The sequence below is a fragment of the Gymnodraco acuticeps genome, unplaced genomic scaffold (genome assembly GCF_902827175.1).
Source record: "Gymnodraco acuticeps unplaced genomic scaffold, fGymAcu1.1, whole genome shotgun sequence".
Taxonomy (NCBI): domain Eukaryota; kingdom Metazoa; phylum Chordata; class Actinopteri; order Perciformes; family Bathydraconidae; genus Gymnodraco; species Gymnodraco acuticeps.
The window spans coordinates 4,440,605-4,466,134 of record NW_022990271.1 but is presented as its reverse complement, the minus strand read 5'-3'; the positions used below and the strand labels follow the sequence as shown (position 1 = coordinate 4,466,134).

The window sequence follows — 25,530 nt, the reverse complement described above, 5'->3', positions numbered from 1 at the left end:
ATTATTTTCAGAACAGTGAAATATACATTTAATACTTCTTATCACACATACAAATCTTTGTGTACCCATAGTTTAGGATATTTCTCCGTGCTAATTTGTTTTCATCTTCCTGAGTGTCCTATGGTTTTTTGTCCTATGGAGACCTAGTTTATCTCTGATCATGAGGATCCTCTGTCACCATGGTAACGTCTTGGAAGCAGCTCCAGTATGCAAAGGCCTTCCGGATGTCATAACGTAGCAGAGTGCAGCATGTTAGTGCATGTAGATAAACTATATCCCAGGCTCAAGGGATGGTCATGCTCAGTGGTGCAGTTTATTAAACCTGCTTTAGACCTGACAGAGAGCTCTGACGCAGCGGGAAGCTTCTTCAAACGGCTCACCGATCTTATACACCTGAAACTGTGACCGTTTGTTTCACTTTGTTGGTTCTTATAAGGCTGATGAAAAGGTCCGCAGAGGTTAACTTCGGTGGATCCATTTTATTTTCAGAGTGTCAGAGGGAATAAAAATGAGTCTGACTCAGCGTTGTGATTTTGAAATATGATGTATGGGTGTTTCACACCACATCTGTGTGGGTTTACGACCTTATCTTTATTATTGCCTCAAGGACCTTTGCCAGACAAACATAACAGAGCAATAACAAAAGCAGACCACCAGCAAGATTTAGTTTTAAGGATTGAGGGATTATAATTTAAATGATCATTTCAGTAAATCAGAGTAGTTAAAAAGTAGTGAAGAACATCTGATCTCATGACTAAAAGTTAATTTAAGAGGTTTTTCTAAAGGTTTGTCTCAACCTCTTGAGTGTAATGCTTGTTAGCACAATGTGTAGGCTTGCCCTTTTTTATATTTCCATATGCTGTTTATCTCTATATCTAAATACAGTTAAGTTGCCTTTATGGCAAAAAGCAGTAACCCAGCTAGCTTAGTCAAACAGTAGCCAAGTGAAAAGTCATATTAACATCTTAAAAGCCAATACAACACATTTTGTTATAAGACCAAAATAACTGCAGCTACTTCCAGTTAACACCAATAAAGATGCTTAACAGCTACTTTGCAGAAATAGCAGGCAACTATTTCAAAGACAAGCCTGCAAGCAGATACTCAGAACAGCGTAATAAACAGCCAGCATGCTGCAGCCATGAAGCCAATAGCATTAATCACACAAATACTCAACAGAGCAGGAAATCACTTCACAATAAGCATGCAAACTAGTGATGTGCTCAAAGAGCCGGCTCTTTTAAGTGAACGACGGGAGCCAGCTCGCACCCGCGAACGAGCCGGTTTTTTGTTGTTGTTGAATGTTAAGTAATACGAGACAGAATGATGATATGATGATCTCCGCGCTACAGCTGCTCCGTGCATGCATGCAGTGACATGGATTAGAGACTGTTGGATGCTGCTGTTTTGAGCATTGCAATATATTTATTTTCACTATGTTATTTATTTATAATTACCCTTAGGCTCAGCAAAGATTTGATGTAAGCTGCTGCTGTCTTTTTTCTATAGTTAATACTGAAATAGAGCCCTGCTCAGGGGCGGACTGGGACTAACATTCAGCCCTGGAAACTGACTCAGTCCGGCCACATGAAATGTCAAATGTTAGAAATCCGCAGTTTATTATTTAAAGTTTTACGTCCGATTCGCTCCTTTCCCCTCTCTGTACACAACTCCAGTTTGGGCATCGGCCTGTCATCAGATTTCGTTTTTAGTTGCTGCTGTAGCGGAAGTTTAGTAAAATTATTTTTGATGAAATACTCCAAATCTCCACCCTCCATAATTGCACTTGCTTCAGTTGCGTGCTACTTTTTAAGGGCGGTGATACAGTACGAACTGAAGTTGATGCGATTTGATTGGATTGTGAGGCATGACGTAAGCCTCATCTGATTGGTCAATCCCTCAATTTTTTTTCACCAAGGGAAGCCAATTTCGGCTGACCTCCTCTCGCAACAGAGAGTGCAGGGCCCCTGCTGTTTTGTCAGGGCCTTTTCTTTAAATATAATTGTAAAATGTCCATACAGTAGCCCCTTTTTTTAAACGTCTATGCTTAAGTTTTTATAGGTATTGCTATCTGCTTTGTGTAGCGTGGTTCTACAAGCAAGTCAGTGCATTCTTTGGTATCAGAGAGTTACAAGGGTCTGTAAATGCAATGAAAACATTTGGCCACAGCAAATCATTTATATTAAACATGTAATTTTTACTTTTGAATACTTCAGTACAAAGGATGTATTGAATAATGTAAGTAATATATGTGTACACATATAAATCATTAGTCAAAACAGGGCTACATTTGATTTAATTATAAAAGGTATAATATGTGGTAAACTGAAGAGCCGTTTGTGAGCCGAAAGAGCCGGCTCTTGTTGAAGCAATGACCTCTGGTACAATAATCCCCAGTGAGGGAGAGAGTTGCCGCTAACAGAACCAACAGGAAACCTAGATGAGGGAAACGGAGTCATAAAAAGTTTATATTAGCCATGTCACACCATGCATATGTATAGCATAGCTAATCAGATGCTAGCAAACCAGTCATTACTAATTAGCATGTTTTCTGTTAGCTCTTCAAACAGAGATAATTAGCTCGACAAGTAGTTACAACTTACAGTATGTCATAAAGGCCTTTCTGACATTTAGGCTGCATTTATTAACACAAGCACATGTTTGCATGTTTTGTTTGTGCAAAAATTGAGACAGCAACATAGTTGCATTGGCAGCATGTTCATTTGTGTTATGCACTGATCCATAAACTGTATTAAATATGATATACATAATACAAAATATATATGCAGTTTAGCATCACATTACACTTTAAAACTCACCGAAAACTCAAACTCTGTATGTTGTTTCCTTCAGTTAGTTCTCTTCTGTCTGTTCTTCATAGTCTACAGCTTCGCACATTTCTCCCTTGCATAGAAAGATTTTAAACATTTAGAGGTTCATTTCGAAGTTTCAAAAGGAACCTCCATCAACCACCATCAACACAACAGGACTGTTGACATGCTAGCTTGTTTAAATGCAACATAAGCCCCAGTGGCCGCAACAGGAATGATTTTGGATTGAAAGGCCCAGCATGCTTACATGTGTTTTCCCTCACAGCTAGACCTCTGCTCAGGTGGAGTTTGGGAGGAGCTTAGCACATATACATGAGATGTCACCAAAATCTATGTATACATTAATAAGGATTATGAAAGTGCAAGATGCACAATAGGTGTCACAGTCCTAAGTTCATGTCACGGTTGTAGTTTTGTAGGTTTGGGTGTTTTTGCTGTTTTCCATGTCATGTTTTCCTCCGTGTATATTGTCTGGTCCTTTTCCCTGTGTTTTTCCTCTTGTCATTAGTTTCCCTGGTGTGTCTAGTTATCTGATTGTGTTCACCTGTGGCCCTTGTGTTTCTCCTCCCCTGCCCGGCTGTTTCTCGTCTTGTGATTACCCCTCCCTGTATTTAGTCTTGTCTCTTCCTGTGTTCGGTGTTGGTGCTTCTTTTGTTTGTGACCCAGTTCACCGAAGAGTGTTTTGTTTGTCCAAGTTTATTTAAAGTCCTTGAAATAAAGGTATCGTCAAGTGTAATCTGCATTTGGGTCCTACCTGCTTCACTCTGCGTAACAATAGGCAGTGTTGCAAAGTAACTAAGTACATTTAGTCAAGTTCCGTACTTACTGTAAGAATGTTTTTTGAGAGACTGGGTACACTTCACAAGTTATCCTGCAGCATACAACGTATCAACGTTGGAAAGGTGCAGCTAGATTTAATTACACAATAATGCATCAATAATTATAATCAAAATAGGCTATATATTATTCTGACAATTTGCATAATGAGTACTTTTTCTTTTAGTACTTTAAGTATATGTAGATGCTAATATCTATGTACTTTAACTTGAGTAACTTTTTGAATGCACGACTTGTAACAGAGTTTTCCTACACTCTGGTACTTTTTACTGAAGTACAAGATCTGAGTAACTACCACCTCTGACAACAGGCTGCAGTTTACTGCGTGCATCCTCGAAGCCACAGTTAGATATGTGCAGTCTACATGAAAGGACATTCTTTGGGGAACTATTATGCAAAATCCTCTTTTTCATGTCTTTTATACATAAACATGTGTCCCCTCTGTGTAAAGAGATTCTGAAAGTTTCAGGAAAAAAGATTCTCTCTCTTTTTGTCCTGATCCATTTATATAAAAACCTGTCTGAAAATGAGCTGATCAGATTTTGGCCACTTTATGATGTCATAACGATTATTTGGCTTGTGTAACCATTAGCCAATCAGCAACCAAGGTACCCACCCCCCCCCCCCCCCCCCCCCTATCACCTGAATCTCCTCCTAGAGCACCATTGTGTTCTTTCTAACCAAATATCTCTCAGAGGGGCGTGGGGGGTGGCTCCTTATTTTCATCTAAAGTAACAGACAGAGAATCAGCACTTTTGAAACAGGGCTGAAACAGAGGGGATTATGGGATGCTGCAATGCATGATCTGTTTGGTATTTCAAGCTAAACACTTCAGAGACATGTTTTGTATATATCTGAGACCTATAACATATTGATGAAAAACAGTATAATATTGTAGTTTTATCCCGCTACAAAAAGTAGGCTAAACCTTTTAGTGCCCTATGTTTATCTTAAGGCGACACTATCTGTGGTTGTTTAACATAGTATGGTCTTATGTAATCAGTGGTGGAAAAAGTACTTTGGCCCTTACTTGAGTAAAAGCAAAACTACTATGGTCTTAAAATACTCCATTACAAGTAAACATCATGAATTGAAATAGTTTATTAAGTAGAAGTACTACTGTAATGCATATGGTGCTTACACCTACATATATATATATATATATATATATATATATATATATATATATATATATATATATATATATGTGGTAACAGTACTGTATGCCATCTGTATGGAGTAGTGGTGGTATTTGTGGAAGTAATAGTATAGTAGACTATTAGATTTGTTTACTCATCAAACAGCCTTTAGGGATGCTAAGTAGTGAACAGCCAATCGAAAAAGCTGACACCCGTCGGGCACAATACAAGTGATAAATGATTGGCCTTTCTTGCTATAGCTCCTTGATGAGTTACCCCTGAGGTGCATAAAGCTGTTATGCAGCTATATTGAAAGGACTTGGAGTCAGTTATATAAAGATTCAACCCAAGATCAATAACTCAAAGGTTGTGTTTGTGTGCAGTAATTTAGAAGGTGTATTACACTGGAACCCTTCACATTGCAAACAGTGTACTCTTTATTTGGTATAGTTGTAATCGTTTTCACATCCAAAATGTGCTCAGACATAATTCATACTATGCTGTGTGAGCATTTCGAAAGGCATCCATCAAAGAAATATAGCTTCAAATGCAATATGTGTTTGACACTAACGGGGACACTTTGTCATCTGTTGGGATCTCTGAGTTCAAACACTGATTGCAAAAAAGGCTCTGTCGCAAAAATGATTTCATTTTGACATTGATGGGTTCAAATCAGAGGAAATGTTCTGCCCTCAGCTACTCTTAAACTGCTTTGTGATGTTTACTGCAGATATATTCTGCTTTTAAAGTCATGACCTAAATGTGTCAATAGTAGAGAAAACTGTGAAGTAATGAAAATTGGCAACAAATCTTTGCATTACATTACATTGCATTTAGCTGACGCTTTTATCCAAAGCGACTTACAATAAGTACATTCGACCAGGAAGACACAACCTTGAAGAAAACAGAATCATATAAGTACATCAGGTTTCATAGAGCCAAACATTTCAAGTGCTACTTAACTGGCTTTAGATAAGCCAGTCCTTTATTAGTATAAAAGTGCTTCGTTAATAGTTCTAACGCTCGAAGTGGAGTCGAAAGAGATGAGTTTTCAGTTTGCGCCGGAAGATGTGCAAGCTATCTGCTGTCCTGATGTCAATGGGGAGCTCATTCCACCATCTTGGAGCCAGGATAGCAAACCCACGTGTTTTTGCTGATGGGAACTTGGGTCCCCCTCGCAGCGAGGGCGCAGCGAGTCGTTTGGCTGATGCAGAGCGTAGTGCACGCGCTGGGGTGTACGGTTTAACCATGTCCTGGTTGCACATATTTATATTCTGTTTACTAACTGGAGACATTTGTTAATTGAAGTGTTAATTCTGCAAAAAATATAGATACACAGGGTCTTTTAGTTGCTTTAAAAAAAATCTTGCTTTTAGATTTTGTTGAATATAAATAAGATGTGTTTGTTATTATTCTATTTCAATGTCAGCACTCAGGTTTCTTACTGGGAACAATAATCAAATGTTTTCTTACCTTATGGATGCTTTCTGGTATCTACTATTCACTTATCTTACATAAAACACTGTTCACAGTTAATGTGTTTTCAAATTTGCTTCAGGATTGCTCGAACCCTCATCAACCCATATAAAAATAATTTTAAAAATAGTAATGGTGTAAGTCAGAGCAGCATGAGGTATTTGCTCTGCAGCTCGGTGGCTGACAGATGAACGAGCTGCCTGTCATGGGGCAGCTGTGGATTTGATTTCCTATCTGCTTGTGTGCTTTGGGACAAGTCAAGGTGAGGTAATGCTGCTGTAAAGATGAAGTCACTAGAGCTATGGTCAGGGTTGATCCTCAAAAGACCTCATTTACCGACCTAAAAGCTACCTCAGCAGTAAAAATGAATTATGCTGCATCTACAACAGCAGACTTTGTGACCATGTATTTCGCTCTGATGGCGCCACTGACAAGATGCCAGCTATTAAAAATCTGTAACACTTTATTTTAAGCACCTCTTTAAACCTTTGCAACCAGAATACAAATAATTGAATACATAGGCACACTTTTACATTGTTGTAAGCAGAAATAAGGACATTTTTAACATAGTGTCTTTTTTATTTTCAACAAAACAAATACACACAATACAATTTGATCATCAATTTAATTCCTATCATTGTCTCTATGTCCATCTGCTTGACATTCATATATGTACATATATTTGTATATATATATACTCTTCATATGTGACTGAGCCTGTGGGTGAACACTTTGGCCAATACTGAAATATCAAAACAATTTGGATGAGATTTCATTTTGAACATCATCATGTTCATCGTCATAGTTAGCATGTTAGCTCAATGACTGATACAAAAATGACTTGAGTACCTTTTGTTTCTTAATACAATACAATGATTTATTCCTTTTTGCTCTGTTTTATAATTAATCAATTTATATTTTTATACACCAGTTACAGATTATGTTCATACACATTTTCTTAAATACTTAAACATGTCTTTATAACTGCTTAACTACAGTATCATTTGTTAAACTATTTATGAAGTGTAACTTCATCAAAAGTGATCTTTCACATCTGAACAAAGACTTGCCTTCCTGTATTTTTCTGCTGCCTGAATCCCGTTGATTTATTCTGTTGGATGTGTTTGAAAATATGATCTAGTTTTTCCAGAGAGAAGCCTCATGGTAAATTCTGTTGACATGCATAATTTATTGGGAGTACCATCGTTTGTTTCTACTGTCAGTCTCACTCACATTACTGCATTCTCCTCTATGCCCTGGTCTGCTGCTGTTTGACTACACCCGGATAATTATGAATGATATAAGAAGTAGAAGAAAATGGAAAAAGTATCCACTTGTAAACAGACTACTTAACATGCAGGTACTGTAGGCTGAAGTGCAACCACTCATGCAGGAAAGAAAACTGCAAGCATCGTATATCTGAAACTGCAGACGTACGACACGTGAGACGCACTGAAATTACATTACAAGGCTGATAGCTCCACTTTTTCCACATCATTACTGTTCCAGGATTAGACGTCAAAACATTTTGGGTTGTCAAGATAGCAAAATGCAGCACTCCTGTCTGAAGAAATTTCAAGCACGAGACATTTTGATTTCATGTTGACTGGAGAAATGCAATTAAATAACCCCTCCTGGCTAATCACATTGCTAAAATACACCCACGCAGGGCAATGCTAATATGAAAGACAGATTGAGATGATCGGCAAACAGACAAGACATTTCTTTTTTCGTCTTGGGAAAAGTGTGACAAGGGAGTGTGTTTGACTGCTGCAGATAAAGTTGAGGAACTGCAAAGACAGGGATAATACATAATTTAAACTGCACTTTGACTAGGATGCTGATATAAATAAATACATACATTTCATTATATCACCACTCCCACAAATACTTTTGAATAAACTAGATTAACACATTGTGTTCAGTGAAGAACTGAACCCAAATAATGCTGCAGATTGCAACCTGCAAATGTAATGTAATGATTTTTTTTTTTTAATGTGTAGGCCTATTTGATGTTTAAGTGGTAGGTTACTCTTGTTCGTTCTTTCACCACAGTAATTTGAAGTTGGTCTTTAACTGCCTGTACAGTAGGTACAGAATATTTACACTGTAATTTGCAGGCAATGATCACTGGTCCCTTAGGAAATGAGACAGAACATTACAATTTCACCACACACTAAAACATCACATTTTAAAGATATCAGCATTAAAACAAGATTAGATGTTCTGTATTAAGGGCCTATCTTCTGTTCAGGGTTCAGAACTGAGAACAGCAAGATCATATCCTCACTTGTGTCTTTTGTCCGAGTAAAACTCTGGGACAAATTTGAAGAGATGTTGTCCATGTTTTGTGAGATATCAACATTTCTTGGTGTTAGAAAAAGATCACTCGTCACCGACTTGAGCTTCAATAACAGGATACATGTATTTATTATCCTTGAAAGGATGGAAGTAGTCATCACATACTGAGCATATGATACAACTAGTTCCCCGAACAGTGTCCTTCACATGCTTACATACAAGAGAGGGTGTTACACAGTCACAAGATGCAGGAATGCCGGTTCAAAGCAGTATACAATGTTTTGTTTAGATTAGCTAAGGCCTGCGTCAGAAATGATCATGCTTGTCATATGTCTATCTCCATAGAGGCTGAATCATCATGTTAATCGTTGTCACATAGCTATCATATGCCTAAAACAGTCCTGATGCAGGTAGGTAATCATACATCCTGTTATGTATACAGCTGCAGTTGGGCCTTTGTTATCATGTGCTACTCTGATATTGGAAGAGTACATTCAGTATTTTCCCAACACTTGGCATAAAATATAATCAAATATAATACTTTGGGTGTTAAAGGTCCCATGTCATGGCCATTTCTACTGATCATAATTACATTGTTGAGGTCTACTAGAATAAATGTATATTGTGCAATTTTCCAAACTCACATTGGTTTCTCATACAGCATCTCTGTATAGTATGTGTATTCACTCTCTGTCCTAAACGGCTTGTTGGAGCTCCTGCCCCCCCCCCCTCCCTGTGAGCCCAGTGGCCATCTGCGAGACAGCGAGACACAGCAAAACCCAGCCCGAAACACACACACACCCGCAGCCTGGCTGGGAATTTGTGTGTGTGCCCAGGCTGAGTTCCGCGGTTTCTCGCTGACCCCACACCAGTGAGCCAGCTCACAGTGTCCCGCTCCTCGCAGCAGCGAGCCTCGCAACGTCCCGCCGAGTGTGTGTGTGAGGAAGTCCGCGGATTGGTCCAAACGTAACGGCTCCGCGGACGTAACTATACCCGAAATACGTCACTATACCCAAGAAGTACACAATGGAAAAAGAGAAATGTCCAACGAGGCGTTCTGGAGCAGCATAGACAGGTATTTTCTGTGTTAGAGTTTTACTCGCTACAATGTGTACTTTGAGGGTTTGTGACTGCAGACCGTTTACATGCAGAAAAAGCTACATAACACACAAGGGGACGGGTAATAACCAGAAAAGCATGTCATGGGACCTTTAAAAAAATCTTGTTGGAAAATATAAATGTACCACCTGAAAGGTTTGGTGTGTTTTGCTGCTTCTGCTGCTGTTTATACAGCATTTCAAAAGTTGTTCCACCATCCCAATATCTATAATCCCCATAAAGTGAAGTTATTATCATTTTACCATACGTTTCCACCACCCGCATTATGCTTCCTTGTGTGTAGCTAAGAAGTCTTGATGCTAAATATCTATGCTGTGCATGCTCAATATTAACATAATAGTCCATTTGATGTGAGTTGGATGGCTTAACCACAGGGATGTAGAAGCAACAAAGACAAAGTATTAAAACTTCAGAAAAAGGCATAGAAATACTGTGACGTAAAATAGTTCAGGACTGACTGAAGGCATCAGATAGGTGCTTCAAGAAAACGCACATGTTGTTGTCAATTGCTGCAGGCGAAAGCTTTAAAGAGTGTTTCAGTTGCGCAACAAAATAGATCATCGCTTATAGCATCAACATGGAGAACAGAGAGAATGAATCAGTGGATGTAGTCATCACGAGGTAACCAAAACGTTACGGAAGTGAGACGAGAAGATGTAGCATACTACAACGGACCAAAGCTGACAAAAATGTTTCAACTCACTTTCACTGACTGAAATCTCACTGTGAAACTTTCAAGACAAAGACGAAGAAGCGACCTCTCGATCATAAGTAGTCCTGCCCTAAAGCATGAATGCTACATCGTCTCTTTTACTATAAATGGGACCATAATTTACAGACTGAACATCATGTTTTTTCGAAGAAGACTTCGAACTACAGAATTAAAACACAACGTATCAAATTACCATTTTCTGAGATAATACTGTATCATTTGACAAGTAGACTTATGTTCTCATAGGCTTCTACCCATTTAAGATGTATTTTACTCCCTGCCGGCTGATAGAAAGAATTACATTTTCAGGCACTCCTGCTTTGGCTTCACTTTTAATTGCCGGAGGTTGCCCCTTAAGAACAGTCAATGGCAACACATGCATTTCAGGTTCCCATAAATTAGAAAAACTAAACGGAAGTTTCAGTTGGATCTCCGATAATGAGCTCTGACCTTGAGTCGTTGTCCAACATCTACTACCTTGATGAGGCCTATTCAAGTATCATCCTTTACTGCCATGGTTTGCCAAGTGTTAATCAGGAACTGATTAGAAGCAGAGGATGGAAATTGTAATTGATTTGCCCCAGCTAAGGACTGAGATTAGTCACTTAAAGGGGAATGCCACACTCTTTAACTTATTCACGTATGTTATTGATGTGCCCCGGGACAGAATTACAATTCAGAGACAGAAGCCTCGAATTTGTGACTTGGTAGCCCCATTCATTATCTGAAAAGCACTGCCAGATTCCACATCCCACTTTACAAATTGAAGGGGTTACTTCTTATGTTTCTAGCTTTAGAGAAGAGTTGTCTGCACAGTTACTGATCAATCTTTCCTTAGGCACAGGAATAACAAATGTGGATTCTTCAGAAGGATGGCATTCCCCTATAACTCCTTTTTCGAAATGCAGTGCAACCCTTCCAAAGATTTAAGCTCAAGCCGGGGGAAATAAAATGCATGCAAGTCACACTCAAGTTCAGTCTGCAGTTAAAACGCCCTTGAAAAACCTTGACTTTTGGCCAAATTGGGAGTCCAGGGAATGTAATCTGCGCTCCCTCAGAGGAAGGATAAAATGAAAGCATTTGCAGGAAACCAACCCTTGCCAATAAGCAAAGGCACCCAATATATGTATAAGGCAGAAGCCCAGAGGGACATTCAGAATATACAGAGGCGACTGGGTGACCAAATTACATTTAAAATGCCTGAAACATAACTTTTTAAATAAACATTTAATACAAACTTGATATTGGGTGATCCTGTGATATAAGCTGACCGTGCAGTGATGTATTCCAAAGTTGAAGGCAGTATTTTAAGTTATGAATCAATAATGTAAAAAAAAAACCGCTTTTAGCATCAGTACAACGTCATTTTAGCACATGTTTTATGCAGTTTGGCGTCGGAAAGTGAAATTGTATGTCTGCAGGGAATATGAGCACGGATCTTTCCTCTTTTTTAATGCCTTTTTCTACTTTACTGTATCACTGATTTTTCCTTCCACTGACATTTATGGCAAAGGTAATGGGCATCCACTGTTAGGAGGGAGCAAGTAAATTGAGCCATTTTTCTCTCATTATTTCCTCTCCTCTGAAATCTCTTTCTTGTGTTTCTTTCAAACATAATGTCTTTTATCCTGTTCTGTCACAGATGGAAAAGCTCTCCCTCTCAGCTTCTTACTGTGTCACAGAGTCCAGGAGTCATAAAACCACTTCATCTGCCCCACAGTGGATTTGCATTTACATATCCCTGCCCTGCTTCATCTTCTGGTTCATCCTCTCTCTCTCTTTTCCCATGTTTAAATGTGTTCTAACAACACCCTCTCTGCCGTGTTTCCCATCTACCTTTAAATAGACATCTCCTTCCTTCCTCTCCTCTCCTCTCCTCTCCTCTCCTTTCCCTTCCTCTCCTCTCCATACACATCTCTTATCTCCCCTTGTATACCCGCCATATAAATAATTGATCGCCCATCTTTGACTTGCCTGATGTAGTTAAAGGGCGACTGAAGTCCAGAGGACAACATCAATACTGAGCTAAAAGAACAGCCGTGTCCTAGCCACATTCTGCTCTCCGCACTTTCACAAGACTCAGTATTTACTAATGACCTACTTAGATTAAATAAAAGTATTTTTCTTTTCTTTTCTTTTTTATTAGCACAACTTCAGAAGACTTTATCCAGCCCAGTCAAATAGGAAATAAGTGCTCCCTGTGCCAGATTCTTGCATCACATAGCTCGTATGTTGCCTTTTGCCAGAGCTGTGATGTCACGCAGTAGTTTATAGCATCAGTGGAAATCAGATCAAGAATTATTTATTGTTGCAAGAAATTACAATCTGTGTCATGTTTTCTTTCATTTAGACTTCTCTTTCATCTCTGTCTCTTTGAGGCATCCAAATTATGATAAATATGTTTAAACCAAAAGCATTTCTTCTTTTCACTGTGAATGGGATTTCACCTATAAGTGGATGTGAAGTACATGCAAGAAACATGCACTGAAAATAGCTTTGCACAATATTTAAAGATCAATTATTAAAATAAAACTGTGTGTATTGCTTTCTGGAATGTGAAAAGGAATAACTCAAATTGACAAACTCACAGGGAATTATCAGTAAACTGTGCAGAACTCTGTAGCTTTTTAGCCTCTTGTAGCTACTTGTTTCCGTTAATCAGCTAGTTTGTATTCCTGTCTCAAAGCTATTCACAGCTCAATCCTGAGTTGCTAAGAAAGCCCTGATATTTTACAAGTTACAGACTAAACCCGAGCTAGAATGAGAGGTAATAATAGAGTCTTATTCTTCAGATAGCTAAAAACACAAGTCCAATTGAATGCTGCTGAGGATTTGTGGCTGCTGTATGAGGAGGAAATTGCAAACAAAAAAGACGTTCACAACTTGAATGTGTTTTCATGGCGTTGAAATCTCAAGTAGCTTATAAGATACAATGAATAATCGTATTGTTTTTTTGTTCAGGTCTTTTGATACCATACCTTCCAATCCAGCTTTACTTTTGCTCCTTTATGAGGGTTTCACTTGCATAAAAGAGACACTAAAGGGCACTTGGCTGATAGGGAATTACTGAATGTAAGGTTAATCAAAAACAATGAATGGAGAATTAAATGCCAAATTTCAATCACTGTTAGTGTTTGAAGTAAAACCCCATCAGCTGTTAACGCAAATTACAACATTATCTGATCAAAGACAGGTTTTTAACCATGACAAAAAAGAATCACTTCATTTGTGTTGGCTGGAAATGTGTTGCTTTGATAGTTCACAGTTTGCTGTTTCCCCGGGCAACAATAGCGCAAAAGTTCATGATAGTTTTATTGTTTTCTAAATGGCACAGCATGAAATTGAAAAGTGGGCCTGTAACATTTATTTGTCCACCTCAGACTGTCAGATTGCTTTGGAATTCATTTTATTTGTATACAGTCAACACACCCATGCAATGTTGTGAGAGGCAGATGTATAGAGCAAACTGTTCTGTGATTAACATGGACTGTTGTTAAATCACATTTTGAAAAAACCAACCAAAAAGAAACAGGCAGACAAGATGAAACATGATACATAAAGAGTTTCACATCTTTGTGTGTCCGTTTATGTTAATTCAGTGTTTCTCTTGATTTCCTCAATATGTCTTTTCCGATTAACTGTGTCTTTTATCTGATTGTTATGAGTCCCTTTCTATATAACACAATGCTGGGAGAATTAGCTTCATGATTTGCCTTGTTAAATGATGTAAGGACAGAGGGTGTTGAATTTGTTTCAGATGTAAAGCACCCTGAGACAAATGTGTATTTTTGGAGTATTGGGCTTTATTTATAACATTTAATTGATTGATTTAAATTCATGATATTTTTTGGATCATTTAAGGATAATAAAGTTCATTTTCATATTTGTCGAGAGCACAATACTTTGTATTCATGATGGCTACTGCCCCCGTGTTGGGATCCATGATCTAGGTAATCTTTTTCCATTAAGGACCGCCTCCTTTATGTATTACAGTGAGCGTTAAATGTTGGAAAGCTTTTCCACATACAGTGGTTGACAGTTACTAAATACATTTACTCAGGTAAAATCAAGTACACATTTGTTTTTCACCTGAGTATTTCCATTTTATGCTACTTTGGACTTCTGGATTCAGTCAGATATTCCACTTATATTTATTTGACAGCTTTGGTATCTTTGAATATTCAGATTAACAATGCAAAACATAGTCAAATGGGTAAAACCTTCATTAAAAGATCTTAGTACTTTATCCACCACAGGCTAAAAAGACCTCTGGTCAAAAAACGTATCCTCTATATCCCTTTAAATTACTTATTATACTGCCAAGGTTCACCACAAAATGAATTCAGCAACCCATATTCAACATTGACATGCTGTTTGCCAAAATTAAGGTCATGTTGTTTGTTGGGTGTTTGAAAGTCAACAAGGAATTGCAGTAAAGAGCAAGGTCAGTGGAGATCAATGCATCAATGTCTAAAGGGATCGACCATCTAAATCTGTAAACAAGGTTGAGCAGCTTCTGTGTGTCTGTCTGTCTGTGTGTGTGTGTGTGTGTGTGTGTGTGTGTGTGTGTGTGTGTGTGTGTGTGTGTGTGTGTGTGTGTGTGTGTGTGTGTGTGTGTGTGTGTGTGCGTGTGTGTGTGTGTGTGTGTGTGTGTGTGTGTTTCTCTCTGATTGTATTGTTGATTTTTAAACCATGTATGTATTTTAGGTTCAGTACCCGTGCATTGCCTCGCGTTGAGCATGTTTATCTCTGTGACTGTGTTCTCACCTACAGTTTGTTTTCTGTGATAGAAAAGCTAATTTCGTTAAATGTTTTTATCTTGTTTGTTTAGGTCTTGACTGCTGATCCAAAGCTTCTAAATGAAGCCTGCATGGATCTGCGTGTAGCTTGTTTATTGAACAACTTGACACTGTGTGTTGGCCCAGACAAAGCCGATTTCAGCAGTGGATTTCAAGTGGATTTGTTTCCACTGCTGGCCAAACTTTGTTAGTCTTAATACCTTGTGAAAACACTGTAGGAAATATTAGCAGAGTATGAGCATCGGTCCATTTAGTTGTGCTTAGTGTTGGTGGAATGCAACCAATTACTTTTGCTTGAGTACTGTTTTGAGGTACTTTATGTCACTTTATACTTCTACTAATATTTTACTTTTCTAAATCCATAAAACATTTAAATAATCTAATAGCTATTTTGCAGTTTGTAATTTTTATTCAAATTAACCCCACCTTTACCAGCTACAACAATCAAGAGATGAACACATTAATGCGTGACTAAGTCCAATGATATTTATCTTTGGATGTTTATTTATATAATTTAGTAGGATTAGCTTCAAGGGTTTTTGTATCAGAATTGTAATACACTATGATATTTTTGTTATAAGTAAAAGATCTGAGTACTTCCTCCACCTCTGGTGCTTGGCAGGAGAAACTGCAGGCAGTCAGGAATCAACGTGTCTGTTTTTAATGTCACTAAATGCCCAATGCAAGACAAGAAAGTGGGCAAACACAAATACAGATAAAGGGAGCCTTTGTGTGTGCAATCAATACAATAAACCAACAGCACCAAAGTATTCCCATGCCGAGATATTTCAATATGTTTTATTAACCCATGGTATGCTGTATTTGTAATGTGTGTTTTATATTGAGTTTAGTGTTTTCCTTGTATTGTGTTATTGTTTGTGAGACCAAGACAAATGGCCTGCCCTGTTGGAGAAAAAAGAAGATCAATGTTATTTATTTATATTATATTCATGTTTATAATGTGAAGCCCTGGTCTACCATAAATAAATGATTAACAATGCTTTTGTAATAATAATTGGATAAGAATTATATTAAAAAACCCATTACTTTGTATCAGATTGCACTGCTGTTTTAGAGGAGAACTGGGAATATTTGTGGGTTATTTGTTAGCTTTTGAGTTCATTTGTTCCCTGAAAACTCAAACTCACACATGTAGAAATTAAATGTGTTAAATTACAGTGATTGACACAGCCATTTTTCCTTCCCTGTCTTATCAGATTGATCACTACGCCCAAAGGGATCTGAAGAAGGGCCTGCAGCTCTTCGGCACGGAGGGAAACGTGGGTCTGACCAACGCCTGGATGATAGTACAAACTGATGTAAGTTGTGGGGCCACTGGAGGGGACGGGCAGGGCTGATATAAAGCACAAGTTCTGAGTTATTTATCACACAAAGCCCAGACGTTTTAATACATTTTGTTCCTCTCAGTCACAGTCTGCTGAGGTGATGAAGCTCTTAAAAAAACATCTATTGAGAACAAAGCAGTCTATTCAAAATGAACTTCAATGCCATTTAACAAGTCTTGCAAATTGCCTTGTCAAAAGCTCAGCTCCATGACAGTTTGACTATATTATTAATTGTTGCAGTGCTTACTTATTGGCAAGGCTTCCCCATTTGTTCCACACATTTTATTAAAACGGAGTTGTCAAATGTTGAAGGGCCATTTGATTTCAATCAAATCTAATTGTAATAAAACACTGCAATCCTTCCTGTAGCCAACGGGATCTGGACATTAACAAGGCTGGTATAAAATACTGGCTATCTAAAACCAAATGGCATCATTAAAAGTGTATGAAATGTCTCAACCAACAGTAACAAGCACTTTTAGCTTTGTGGGTTTAAATGCTGTGGTGAAATGCCGCCAGAGAGATTCATGCAAACACTGGAGACTCTCTGAGGTAATCTTTGTTTCCAGCTCTCACTTTGATGTGCTTTTCCCTTTGTATTATTTATTTATATTTTCTTCACAATGTCATGTGTGGAATAGAGATTTGGAATTAAGGATTGCGGAGGACGGATGCCGCTGCTGGTGAATGCCTCTGGGAGACATCAAGTGATAGATTGTACTTGTAGATTTCAGGGCTCTTTAGAACTTTTTCACATCAGACTGTGTGCTTTAGTTTGGTTCCATTAGCACATCCTCAGTCATCACCGAGTGTTTGGCTCTAGTTTGTGTGCATGCGTGTTTAGTGTTTGCAAGTCATATTGTGCATGTGGGTGCGCGTATAGGGACTGCAGAGGCATTATGACTAGAGAGAAATGTATTGCTATGCAAATAATATATGCTAATGTTGGCATGTGTGGGTGTTTCTTTTTTTTAGATAGAAGGGTTTTTTTTTCTGCATACAGGATAGTAACACAGTAACACATGGAAATGTAGCTGGAATGAGCCACAATGAATGTGCACTTTCTTCCTGTATGAATGTATGGGGCTCCATACAGTCTGGCTGAGAGGAAGTCCATTAAAGGCAGCTCTCCTTCTGTCACCCTTCTCCCTCCCTGGCTTCCCTTGTTCATGCTGAGTCACTGAATAGATTATACAGCAGATGTCCCTGGAGCAAAGTTCACCCTGGATATTATTAATGGCTGCTTATGGAATGGAAGAGAATCTTCACACATGAGGAGAAGTAGTAAAAACATGGGACGGGTGGCGCAGTGGTCTGTGCGTTTGATCATCAGATCAAGGGGGCGTTGGGGAACTCCAGTTCGAAACCCGCTCTCGCCCCACTGCGTCAGGCCGTTGTGTCCTTGGGCAAGACACTTCACCCGAATTTGCTCCTGTGGGTATTGTCCACAGTAAATGACCATTACATGTGTAATGTGTATTTGTAAAGCGCTTTGAGAGTCTTTGATAAAGCGCTATAATAAATATAAGGATTATTATTATTATTATTATAAAGGGTAACATTGCCTCAATTGTTGTAAACTTTTCAAGGTGAAACACGCTTGAATATTCCGGCTGTGTTGTTTCAAGCCTTTGTTATATACTCAAACTTAAAACTATGCTTCAGATGCTTTCTGGATATCCAAATTGAGCTGTACTTCATGATAAATTGCAGAATTGATCCGTTCTTAAATGAGCGAGTTTTAAATTAACACACAATCTCTGATTCTGTGCACAGAGCAGCGTGTGGAGCAGCTCGAGCAACGTTATTCCTGTGTGGAAATAATGTCCAGTCAATGCACAAAACATTAGGGGCACTTTATCTGTTCACCGAGTACACTGATGAATTGAATTGTGGTGGAAGCCATGATCCCTTATCAAAAATCCATAGCAATCACAAAGGGGGAAGATGTAGATAACAAGAAACAGGCGAGTTAGAAAATGATTTTAGGGCTCTGAGACAAATGAGATGTGGATTGTACCAAAAGGGGTTGCAGCTCAATATCAGAAAGATTAAATGTTTTCTACGCCCAGCACATATGATTGTGTTGCCCACTAAATCATATTCTATTCAGGTCAATAATTTAGTTTCCATTAGTGGAGAAATCATGTATTAGTATTTTAGTGTCACAGTGATAAAAGACCAGACTCTCCTGACTCATTGTGTTTCTCTGATGCAGTTTCGCTGCTGTGGAGTCACCAACCACACAGACTGGTTTGAGGTTTACAACGCCAGCCGCGTGCCGGACTCCTGCTGCCTGGAGTACAGCGACAACTGTGGCCTGGACAACCCAGGAACATGGTGGACAGCGGTAAGTTCTGCCATCAAAACCAACATGTGCTTCAAAAAGATGCTACCCATAACTAACTTTAATCATTTTATACAGGATTGTATATATCTTTGTTTGCTAAACACATTTCCCAGCAGTATCAGATCACACTAAGCAACCGTTATTAGGCAAAGTTTGATTAGAGTTTGACAACCTACTTAACAAAATGTTTAGTTGATCCTTGCTGGTTAGTTTCTACCTGTGTCAGGGAACCAAGTCTTCATTTATTTCAGGAACAGAACAAAAAATGAAGAAAATAAAAACAAAGAGAAAAACTAAGTGAGTGGGGTCGTCCCAGTGTTAGTCTAATTTAATTTAAATACAAATTTGTAATATCCAAAGGCAGGCTAATTCCTCATTTAATCCCAAATCATTCAGGCAACATAATTAATATGACCTAAAATGTCTGCTTTTCTTTTGGTACCAAGGAGATTTAAAAAAATTGAAGTAAACAGTATTCTATTGAAAAACAACTTGGCCCCAAAATTGTCCAATTAAGCAAAGCCAATAGTGAGGGATTCATAGCTGAATTAATCACTTTTGTCCAGAAGGACTTGACTGCTGGTGCGACTAAAGTTCATCTGACATATAATCAGTTTTTCGGCTCACTGTGAAGAATGTGACATAAACTTAAGAAAGCAACCACACTACTTATGGCACATTTCCACTGCAGCGGGGTAGCCCCGTTTAAGCGTCCTCGCTCAGCTGCCTCGCTGGTCGTCCGAGGCCGTGGCACATTTCCATTACAGTTTAGGACCTGGGGTAGCAACGCAGTGTAGGCGGGGCATCTGTGCAGAGACATCCTGGAACACTTTCACATTTCGAGTTGTTCCGTCGAGCTCCCGCTGGATTTGATCATCCCCAATGAGATGTAGGAATGTCAAAAAATGCTGTGTATAAAAATGCTGCAAGCTTGCTTCTAGATATATATGCGACGCTAGGGATGATCTCGCGTGCGATCTTGTGACGATTCTCTCTGACCAATCAGCAGTCGAGAGTGTTGACGTCAATAGTTCAGCCCTGGCCCTGGCCTGATAGAACCACGATTTTATGGGGCCGGAAAAAGAGGGAAAAAGTACCCGCTAGCCGGTACTAGGCTATATGGAAAGGCCACCAAAAACTGGCCTGGCCGCTTGAGGACGATTAAGGACGCTTAAACGGGGCTACCCGCTGCAGTGGAAATTCACCATAAATGGCAAACATGTTAGATGTCGTTAAATACTTCACAAATACAAAGAAAAACTGAGCTTTAAAGGTCTTATACCTGAGATGCATATCTTTAAGGTCTCTTTTCCACATAACTCAGTGTATGTTGCGTTATAGTCAACCAAAAGTCCACCGCTGTGATCCCTGACATGTTTGCGATACTCCTCCCTTTATATCATTTCCGTTTTACATTTAACAAGATTTTTCCAGACAGACTAAATGCACAGGAAACCTCAAACTGGCTATTTATTCAATTCAATGCTTGACTATGTTGATAGTCAGGTTGTGTACTTGTACAACTAAAGAAAGTATTTCAGCAAGTTTAATATAGTGTGAATTTGGGTAATATTCTTTGGCTTATATAAATTATAAGGTAATATATACAATACCATAGCTTGCATCTCAATAGAGTTAAATAAAGTGGTAGAGTTAGATTTTACATTCATGCATATTCCGTAACACTTGATGGTGGAAACGAGGTCTCTTTTCACATCTTTTAAACCATTAAAATGCCACACAGACTATGTCTCCTGACCATTTTAAAAACGATAACTGATGGCAAACCAGATGAGGAAAAAAGGGTCGGCAATGTAGTTTAAACTCATTAGTGTCATGTGAAAAACATTGGCAAGAGCGGTGAGCATGACTATTAATGCTGGTGAAAACAGGATGTGCAGCAGAGAATTGCGTCAGTCAACAGGGAAGAAATACAAGCTACATAATTTTTGCAAGTTTGTCTTAATGAATATGTAACAAATGATGTACTATGCTGTGTAATATTGCTACAGAAAGTATGCAAATACATTCATCTGAATATGTAACATGATTTAGAAAGACTAGGATTTGTTACGGGAGAGTTAACCTGTTAAACCCCGAGCCTGTTTTTCAGGTTTCAGGCTCGAAAATGACATTCCCAGAACAAATTACTATAACTTCACTTCTAAAAGGTTTATATGAATAATTGTTGTTATCAAAGCAAGGTTACATCTGTGAGTTGGATGTAGAAGTGTCAGAATCAATATAGATGTTTCTGTGTCAGAGTAAATTCAGATGGAACATAGCAAACAAAATTAAATTCCTGTCTCCGCCTAAAGAAAACCCATTACTTATAGTGAAGACCAACCTTGAATGATGGGTTAGTACTAGTAGCCTAAAAGCTTTAGGAATCCAAAGTATAACATATAATAAGTACCCTGTATCAAGATTGAGGCAAAACAAGTGACATTTGACCTTTTTAGAGAGGTTTATGAAAATAAAGTCCAGGCGGAATAAGCTTTGGGCACATTTGGTTCCATCAGTGCCATTTGACCTTTTTCAGGTACAAGACTATACAAATCATTGTATTACATTGAATCATCACTATAGGTATTCATTCCATCCAAAACAAAAACAAAAATATTTTTGTGTGTGTAGGTGTGTGTGTGTGTATGTGTAGGTGTGTATGTGTAAGTGCTGTGTGGGTATGTGTAGGTGTGTAAGTGTAGCTGTGTGGGTATGTAACTGTACCAACGCACTATACAATACAACTACACTGTAGGTCATTGTGTGTAGGTGTACTTGCACAATAAAACATTTGACTCCAACTGGGGCAGATTTATTTCAAACATTTTACCAACACACTATAGGCATGTAAAAACAAACATTTTACCAACGTACTATACAATAAAATCACACTAGGTATATAAAAACAACAAGTATTTTTTTTTAAATAAACACTCGCAAAACGTTATACCTACCTGAATGTTCCAGTATTTAGGTCGTGCCACTCCCTGAAACAGTTCTTTTTGATAGTGTCATGGCTTGGCTCTCAGCCACAACAAACGCGTGACAGAAACGAGAGCGTGAATAGAAAAAAATAGTTTATTTGGCTGCTGCTGAAGGACACAAACAGGCGAAACAAGAGGTCAGCTGGTCGTGACTGCTCTTCACGTTGCGTCCTCCTGCCAGAGAGAGAGAGAGAGAGAGCGAGATCCGGTCCAGTCCTTTATCCGGCTAGCTCCAGCCGCCAGGTGTCCTCAATTCCCGTGAGCACACACAGAGGGAGAGTCATTAAAGGGCCACACACACGCATACCCACCACCAGAGATAGTGAGGCAGGGGTCGTCACACCCCCCCCCCCTTAAAGTCGGTGTCCCCAGGGCCACCGGCACCACACACCAACCCCATCCCAAACCAAAGGAAAAAGTAATGGAAAACAAAACCACACATATGGCCCTCCCCCAGAACCCCAATGAAATACACCACCTTCACACAGCAATCCTCGCCTTCAGCACCCAGCCACACCTTTAGCAACACCAGTATCTGAGAAGCACTTTAAAAAACATGGGCAGAGCGAGAAAGATTTATCACAGTATGACAGTCCATATCAGAGTTCTGCATCGGGTCGGGTACCCGCGGGTACCCGACGGGTGACCCGCAAAAAAGGTGATTCGCGGGTGGTATTTTTTCAAACGCTTTTTTCCGGGTTCGGTTCTGGGTAAAACAAAGATGATGCGGGTCGGGTCGCGGGTATTGCATAATAAATATATTAAAATAATAATAAATTAGTTTAATGTTTAAAATCCTCAGACCTCTCCCCCGCGGGACCGCGTATAATCATAACCTCTGCAGCACATCAATCTGCTGCTGTGCGCGCCACATTCGAAATGGCTGAGGTGAAGCTCTCTAGCGGAGAATACAGCATTTTCAATAACACTTCCTCAAGAGCGAAATCCAACGTCTGGGAGGCTTTTTGTGTCATCCTAGATGGAGGAAATAACCAACATCCCACGCTTTCTGAGACAAATATGAAACTGCGTGTGTTAATAATTGCACGTTTTCACTGCTCATAGGCTATGCGGGTTCGGGTCGGGTTGCGGATCTTGTGCCGACGGGTCGGGTCGGGTTGCAGAACTAATTGGCAATATGTGCGGGTAGCGGGGCGGGTTCGGTATTGCACGTCGCGGGTGCGGGGCGGGAGCGGGTCTTGAAAATCAGACCCGTGCAGGACTCTGGTCCATATATATACACATCAAGGTCAAACTAACAACTACTTAGTGCCATGGAGCACGTGACAGCGCGTCAGCAATAACATTGTCGGATCCCCTAATGTGCCTAACATCAAGGTTGTAAGCCTGAAGAAACAAAGACCACCTCGTCAGCCTTTGGTTGGGACACTTCATTGAATGCAAAACGGTCAGGGGATTGTGATCTGTGTAAACCAAAATTGGTCCTCCTGCTCCCACATATACAGTGAAATGCTGCAACGCCCAAATGAGTGCTAACGCTTCCTTCTCAATCACCGAATAATTCCTTCGGTAACTGTTAAGTTTCTTTGAAAAGAAACTGACGGGTCTCTCCACCCCCCCCTTGTCAACCTGGAGCAGAACCGCACCGACTCCCACCTGGCTTGCATCTACTTGGAGACTAAAAGGACGATCAAAACATGGAGCCGCTAACGCCTGAGAGGAGCACAATAGAGACTTAACACTATCAAACGCTCTCTGACAGTCGACCGACCAAGTATATTTTACCTTAGCCCCAAGAAGTTCCGTCAGAGGAAACACTGTAGTGGAAAAATGTTCACAGAACCTCCTGTAGTAACCCACCATACCCAAAAATCTCTGGAGTTCCTTTTTGGTTGTGGGCTGTGGGTATTCAGATATTGCCCTGACCTTGGCCAGAACTGGAGCCACACAACCCTGACCCACCACATGACCAAGGTATGTCACTGTGGCCTTTGCAAAGGCACATTTGGCCAAATTAATAGTCAGATTGCCTCCGTCAACCGTTCAAACAACCTCTCGATGCGCTGAACATGAGCAGTCCAAGTATCACTGCAAATTACCAAATCGTCTAGATACACCGTACAGCCCTCTAAACCAGACACCACGCGATTCATCAAACGTTGGAATGTAGCAGGAGCATTTTTTAACCCAAACAGCATTACCTTATATGAATAAAGTCCAGATGGTGTGATAAATGCTGCTATTTCCTGTGCCCGCTTAGACAAGGGGACCTGCCAATACCCTTTAAGCAAATCAAATTTGCTAACATACTTTGCAGACCCCACCTGATCTATACAGTCATCCATCCGTGGCAAAGGAAAAGAGTCTGATTTTGTCACCGCATTCACTTTTCTTAGATCAGTACAGAATCTAGGTGTCCCATCCTGCTTTGGCACCAAAATACATGGAGACGCCTAACTAGATGCTGATGGGACAGCAATTTTATTCTCCACCATGTAATTAATCTCTGCATCCAACCGACTGCGCTTAACTGGTGGCATGCGATAAAAATGTTGCTTAATCGGCTGAGCGTCCCCAACATCAACATCATGCTCAGCCCAGTCAGTTTGCGAAGGAGTGTCTCCAAACAGACACAGATATTTGTGTACCAATGCTGACAATTCCGCACGTCTTGATGCCGCCAAATGAGACAACAACCCGTCTAAATTATCTAGCGATTCCGAATTTCTCAAACGACCACAGAGCAAACTATCATCAGGTTCGGGCACTATATCTCCCTCATGCGTCAAACCATGTGTCACCACCACAGCCGGCTGCACTTTATCCTTCTCCACCTCTGTGTCTGTGTTAACCTCCCGCTTGTGGTAGGGTTTCAGAAGATTAACATGACAGAGGCGTTTGGTCTTCCTTCGTTCTGGTGTTGCCACAACATAATTTAGGTCAGAAGTTTTCTCAATGATAGTGTACGGACCTGAATACTTAGCCTGAAATGGGGAACCAACAATAGGCATAAGTGATAGAACCTGGTCACCTGGATTAAACTCCTGTCGTGCCGAACAACGGTCATAGAACTTCTTCATGTTACTTTGAGACACTGACAGCTTTTCCTGTGCCATACTCAAAGCAACACCCAAACGACGTCTGAAGCCATTCACATAATCCACCAAGCTCCGTGGTGGCTCAGTGTCAACACAACCCTCTTTCAGCACTGCCAAGGGACCCCGTACAGCATGTCCGAAAACCAACTCATTAGGGCTAAACCCCGTACCTTCATGTACCGCCTCCCTTGCAACCAACATCAACCAAGGAAGACCTTCCTCCCAGTCTCCATCTAGCTCAGTACAGTAAGCACGTAACAAGAATTTCAATGTCTGGTGAAACCTTTCCAAGGCACCCTGGCTTTGAGCGTGGTAAGCTGTTGACTGGTTCTTCTTAATCTTCAAAAGCTTCAACACCTGAGCAAACATGTGAGATGAAAAATTGGAGCCTTGATCACTCTGGACGACCTTAGGAATACCAAATATTGAAATAAACTGTGACAAAGCCTTAACCACAGCCTTAGTTGTAATCGACCTCAAAGGATAAGCCGCTGGATACCTAGTGGTTTGACACATCACAGTCAGCAGATATTTGCAACCAGACTTTGAACACGGTAAAGGGCCCACACAA

General features: G+C 39.8%; 1 protein-coding gene across 1 annotated transcript in view; it reads left to right on the top strand.

The window, feature by feature from the left end:
* The window catches only part of tspan4a (tetraspanin 4a), a 132,153-nt gene that overhangs the window by 93,602 nt on the left and 13,021 nt on the right, over nt 1-25,530 (top strand). Inside the window, exons 4-5 of the mRNA XM_034221046.1 lie at nt 16,432-16,533; nt 18,779-18,910. Coding sequence (XP_034076937.1) covers nt 16,432-16,533; nt 18,779-18,910 — 234 coding nt within the window. The remainder of the gene's footprint in view (nt 1-16,431; nt 16,534-18,778; nt 18,911-25,530) is intronic.